The 6,453-nt window shown below is 40.8% G+C and overlaps 1 protein-coding gene across 1 annotated transcript in view; it reads right to left on the bottom strand.

Moving 5' to 3' along the window:
• The window catches only part of LOC107705319 (ankyrin repeat domain-containing protein 11-like), a 23,140-nt gene that overhangs the window by 13,057 nt on the left and 3,630 nt on the right, over positions 1-6,453 (bottom strand). Inside the window, exon 2 of the mRNA XM_016508575.1 lies at positions 6,013-6,151. Coding sequence (XP_016364061.1) covers positions 6,013-6,151 — 139 coding nt within the window. The remainder of the gene's footprint in view (positions 1-6,012; positions 6,152-6,453) is intronic.

The raw sequence follows: 6,453 nt of genomic DNA, 5'->3' as shown, positions 1-6,453 counted from the left end.
ATGCGTTCTGTGTGAATGGTTTGGTTTCGGTTTTAACCCATTCAAGATCTTCTCCGCGTTGAGCTTCTATATTTCTCTAATATTTTGAATGAATAACGCAGCAACTGCGCGTCTCGTGGGCTAGAGTAACAAAACATTAAAATGCAACAACGTCACTTACATCATTATCACCGCATCTCGCGCACCACTGATGACGCTCCCTGACACACTCCTAACATTCAAATGCAAATGTTTATTTTAAATTCGACTAATATTCATTCTATATAATCTCCTCATCACAGGCAGGCACAGCACTCATTACAGCATGTGTTCGTGTTTGTGTGTGCTGTCTGCGTCACTCATAGCACCTGCCTATACATTTTTTCTATCGTTATCGGAGAAGGTGTACCGTCGATAAATATCGATACCGTTTCATCGCCCAGGCCTACTTGTCAGTAAAGCGGTTCTGTGATTAGTAGTAAATCTCCAGCACGTGCGTTCAGATAGTTCATTTACTACACAGAACCGTAGATCACTGACAAGCTATGCAAAATCGCGTTCATAATCGGCAATGAATCGCCTGCGATTTTGAACGCGATATTGCGTTGCTTGTCAGTGAACTACGGCTGTGTAGTAAATGCCGCTCCATCTGAAAGCACGTGCTGGAGATTTACTACTAATCACAGAACCAGCTTTACGAGATGCACATGAAAATCGCATTCGATTATTTGCACAGCCCTACATGTATGCCATCTTTAGTAGCCTGAAGGTCAAGTGAAACCTTGGGTGAATTCCCAGCCGCTTGGCCCATGTGAAAGCCTGCTGGTGGCAGCAGCCATAGTGTGAGATTACCCAAAAGCCACATGGGGAGGGAGGGGTCCTCCGTTGCCATTCTAGCATGTGTGTACGTGTGTGTTTCTTTAAGGCTATGACTTGGCAGCCTGTCACCGATTACAAAATGGCCGATGTTCACATTTCAGTGTGGCTGAGGCAAGGTCACCGCTGCGTTTGGACAAAAGCAGCTGCTCTTCACAGAAACACCCATCAATTATTCTCAGTATGTCAGTGTCAACATATCTGCCTTACAATAGAGCCGTCCAGTTCTTTACAGTCGTCTCACCCGTGTTATCGACTTACAGTGGGAGAGCCATCTTTGTGTTTGCCAGTTTCCGCTGTATGACCCCCAAGCCTTCAACTGTACAAACATGCCTAAAATGTCACACACGCATTCCTGTGCCATTAACACAAATAAAAACCCAATGAGGTACAACAATCCTGTCACCTAGATTTTTGCTCTTGTTTAATCTATGGAAGATTTACAAGCCAGCTTGTTGTTCCCAATGTAGTGATTTGCTCAAGGCCACAAGCATAATTTATAGGGAGAGGAAGCCAGACACAAATGCTTCCAGTAACAAAGATCTTTCCAGGAATTATTCTTCACGGTTTTGGGCTGATGAATATTCGGTAACACCTGTAAACACTTACGTGTAATGTACCTCAACCTCTTGAACACACACACACACTTGCCATATAGTCACATTCCTGTGATTCAAACCTTGAAGAGCATGAAAAGCAGAAGCAGTCTAAACATGTTTATTACAGGCGGATGAAGGTAACTAATGCAGTGCTTGCACTTTTAGTCTTCTAAAATAGACTCAGCTGAGGTAATGACACTGGTACAGCATTACAGAAGTATTTTCCGTGTTTTTTTTTTTCCGTTATATATATATATATATATATAACAGAAGAACCAGACCCACTAAATAAACAATATAAATAATGAAATCGCGCTTCACCAAATCACCCAATCTACTCTCCAAACAATATTTTAACCAAAAAAGCTGTTTACACAGCAATTGTGTGACATCTGTCAATGAGAGTGATCGATTGTTGTTGCACTGAATTACCAACACTGTGAGCATTGCAAGTAAAGCACTAGTGAAAAATGCAGGTTTTAAAATAGGGCCCTTCAGAGAGCAGGGTAGGGGAGTCTGCTGCTAATCATTAGTTAGTAATAAAACAACTTGAGAGTGAGTAAATGTTGACAATTTTCATTTTTGGGTGAACTATTCCTTTAATTTTAATAAAATAAAACAAAACACCAAGGAAGAGGAAGAGGAAAATAACTCGCTGCTCTTGACTGAAGAACTTTAATACAGTTGCTAAAGTTCAGCAGTAATAAAATAGCTTGAAATTTTCATCAACTTTTCACTTCATATCTTTTTGCACCAAAAAGTATCGATAACAGTATCGATAAGTACCAGTATCGATAAGCAGTATCGGTATCCATAAAATGTAAACGATACCCATCCCTAGTCCTCAGTTTGACTAGTGTAGTATTTCTTGATATGATGTGAGTGAGCTGCTTACTGTGTGTCCTCTTGAGACTGATGGCTGAAGGGAATCTAGGTCAGGGACTGAGGGTTACAGGGGCAACAGCCTAATAGACGAGGGAAATTTCCAGTGGTAAACGTACATGTACGTTCATATACGTAAAAGTATAAGAAACAAATATGTTGTTGATAGGGTGATTTATTACTGACAAGTCAAGAGTCAAGAGCCCTCCGACAAAATCAAATTGCTTAGAAAAGTGAAAGTAAAACTAGCACAACTCATTACTCATCTCTCTACATCATCTCTGGAGCACACACAGTGCAAAACGAGCTATGCCCTGAAGTTTAAGACTTACAGTTAAGGTTTTATACAAAATAGCAATATTAATAACCGCTATATTAACAGTGATGCCTGCCTTAGTAAGCACCACTCAACATTACACATGGATCCCCAGTCAATCACCAAAACTGTAAGGCAGAAACTCTCTGCGAGCTGCCCAGAGAAAACAGGAAATGAAGGCAGAAGAGACAGGAAGTGCCCGCAGGATGTTGTGTCAATACTTTATGCACAGCAGATGAAAGGACAGTATGGGGGAGGGGGGTTAAAAAGAGTGAGGGGATTGGTTTCATTAGCCACAATGATGAAGGAAGTCATCCACAGAGCACTTGAGGGTTCTTCTCAGAGAAAATGTAGTATGTTAATGTATCAGACTCCTTTATCCAAGCTTCTCAAACACAGAGGCAGTGTGAACGCAATCCACGCTTCAACTCTTCAGAACGCAACGGCAGCAGCACCAGTGGGAGATGTGGTAATAAAACCCAGGCAAAACAGACGCCGACAAAATTCAGGCACCACCAGACATCATATACATACGGTGAAATCACAATAGTGAATAATTCATAAGAGCGCTGCATGACAGAAAATGAAATACTACAAAAACATTCCTCCCTCCAGGAATATGAGTAATGCTCCATGGCTTGGTCGTATGAAGGCCAAAAACCATCACTGGTCCAATCAGTTAGACAGCAGCGAATCTCTTCTCTCTGCCTACAGGAAGCAGACACGTTCTAAATGCGAGTGTGTGCACATGTTAGCCAGAGACCAATTGTATGTGCAAGTGTACCAGCGCACATGCCTACCAGCGTTAGCAAGGCGTGGGCAGCAGTGGAGTAGCAAATATTACTGTCTCTTATCAGCCAACCCACTCCCTTCACCCTTATCCACAACATTCTCCCTCCACAGCTCACATCCACCGTCTGCTATAGCCCACGTTCCCAAAGTTCTCCAACCATTCAGTGCGTATACCAAAAAAGCACCTCATAAGCTATACAGTGTCTGTAATATCCTCTGGAAATGCATTGTTATTTGCATGCTAAATGCATTGCCACTAGCGAAGGCTCTTCAGAGCAGTGGCACTACATAATGCAACACTACATAATGTCTGCGGCCTGAGAAAGCACAGCAGAGGCAATGAGCAAACACAGAAGATGGAGGCAGGAAGACAGTGAGATGGAGAGTAAGAACGGTGGAAGTATCCTGAGTGCTCATGGGCCTTGTGGGTTGTTCCTGCACTAGAGCTAAGAGGCACAGACGATCTCTGCCATCTCCCTGAATGCAGAATGCACCGAGGGCCCATGAGAGAGATGCAGAGAGGGAGATGTAAAAATATCAGCTAGATAAATTATGTATTTCAAATGGAATTCTACAGAAAACGGAGGACAGGAAACACCCTCGGTGACACAGTGAAGCTGGCTCCATTTTACCTCGGCTTCGGCTTTGATACTCAGTTACACGCAATATACGCAACAACTTTTTACTTGCCGTGCCAGGAACATGATAACTGTTGGCTATTTTTAGCCACATTTTTGTCAACAATTTTACAATAAACAATACTATAGCTTTTCCCAAATTCAAACAGATTATCTTTTTTTTTGCATGCCAGATGCTAGTTATGCATAGATGGAATAAAATCATTAAAACAAACATTTTATATTTAAGTTTTCAATTAATGCAAATTAAAAACTAAGTTTGGTTGATTTAAAAACAAACAAAACATCCTAGATTTATAATCATATCAGTTATTGGTCATAAAACAATTAACAGCTTAGTATTACCCAAAATTTCAAAATCAGCACATCCAACTCGCCATCTCTGCTGTACTCATGCTATTCTTAGGTTTGGTTTCTTTGGGGAATCAACTCCAACTTATTACAGCCTAATAACCAACACTCTGTCTCCATCTGCAACATCATCTAGGGCTAGGCGATGCTTCAAAATAGCGATTTTGTGATATCTTTGCTGATGATATATAATTATGGAATAATCGCAATACTGTTAAAAGTTGAGCTTAAAGACAGTAAGCCAATTTAACTCATGTTTCACAACTATGACAACTGATAGGCGCTGATTTTAAACACCCCTTTGCAGATGTGACCACATCCCACCTCCCACATCAATTATCGCCAATATTTGGAAATATATCAAGAGATACATTCTTTAGCTATACTGCCCAGCCCTAACATCTTCCTTTCCATTTCATCCCTGCCAAGACTGGGTTGATAATGGCTTTCGTAGCAACTGCTAACGCTTCATAATTAAAAAGCTCCCATTGCAGTAAAACGTTAAACGTGCGTCCAACTTTCAGCAGCAGTCGAAAGGGTGTTTGTGTGAGCTCATTGCAGTAATGGAACGAAGATCTAACTAGTCCTGTACTGGAAACCTTCCAATTGGGGGAGGAGACCATGGAGAGAGCAGCTCAACTACATCAAAAAGTCCCAGTAAGGGTGCATGAGGTGGAGCACAGCCAATAGTTGGATGGATTCCATTAGGAACAGACAATGATGCAGCATAAAAACATGCAACAAAATCCAAGCTACCTTCACAGAGACTGTAGCTGCCATTGTATGGCCTAAAAGTGAGGATTTGAATCTCTGATGAAAACTGAATTTGAAAACTGAAGAAATATTCAATTGATTAGTTATTAATAGATAAAACAAATGCAAAAGCCGTACTTCAGTGTTTAGAGCAAAATAAGTGTTGGAATGGACAGAGAAAGAGAGATCAACAGAGACAGGCCAATCAAAGAATGAATGTGACCACACCCCCTATTAGCATTACAATGAGCACTTCAGGCATTGTCTGATGAGAGAGAAAATGGGCAAGATTTCACGCCTTACAGCCATGTCTCAAAAGAGAGGGGGGTTCTGCCAATGGCTTGCTAAAAGGTTACAGAGAGGCTTGCGCCTTGACTGCAAAACATGCAGAAATAACAGTCATAAAACAAACCACACAACTTGAAATACATTCAAACCACTAACCCTAACCCTAACCCTACACAAGCTAAAAACAAAACAAATGGAAAAAATAGCCAAATTGCAACATAAATGTGCAGCTTATCTAAATTCTAAACTCCCACATTCAGTTAGGATCAAATGAAGTACTTGAACAAAAATTATAATGATTCAGGCTGATCTACATCAAAAAGATCCCTATAAATAATACTAAGTATGATATCTCACCCTTCTCAGCATGTCATATCCAACAAATTTCCAATTACTCGACTAATGGTTTCTCCATCAGCACATCTGTCATTGCGGGACACATTACTGAAGAAAAACAACAACAGCAGCCCACACACAAACACACACACACTTCCTGTTACCCAGAGTTCTGTGCTATGAATTGGCCCCGCCCCCTTACCAGAGTCAGAATCTTTCTGATCCCCATTGGCTCCAACAGTGAAGGGCAGCTTCCTCTTAGGAGCTTTCTCTTTCATCTCTTTGACACCATCGCTGTGGTCCAATTTAGGAGTCTTGTTTGACGAGCCTTTGTCTTTATCCTAGGGGAACATGGAAAATAGTGTAAGTTTAGTAGGAAACAGCATATTACAGTACATCCAACAATTCAGCTCAGAGTAAGGGTTAATAACAGTGCTCTGGGACAAAAGTAGAAGATACAACTACATAAACTTTACACATTGTGTACATCTTTAGTGGATATATATGGCTAATATGGACTCATTTTCCCTTCCAACATCAAGATTTTTTGGGTTACACATACAATATGGATTTATATACTTATATAATGTGAAATGTATGTTGTTGATGTTGTTAATAGGAGGCAAAAACTTCTCAGAGAAAA

This window comes from Sinocyclocheilus rhinocerous, unplaced genomic scaffold, assembly GCF_001515625.1.
Source record: "Sinocyclocheilus rhinocerous isolate Xijiao unplaced genomic scaffold, SAMN03320098_v1.1 scaffold1465, whole genome shotgun sequence".
NCBI lineage: Eukaryota > Metazoa > Chordata > Actinopteri > Cypriniformes > Cyprinidae > Sinocyclocheilus > Sinocyclocheilus rhinocerous.
The sequence above is the reverse complement of the archived record's forward strand: the minus strand, read 5'-3'. Positions and strand labels throughout refer to the sequence as shown.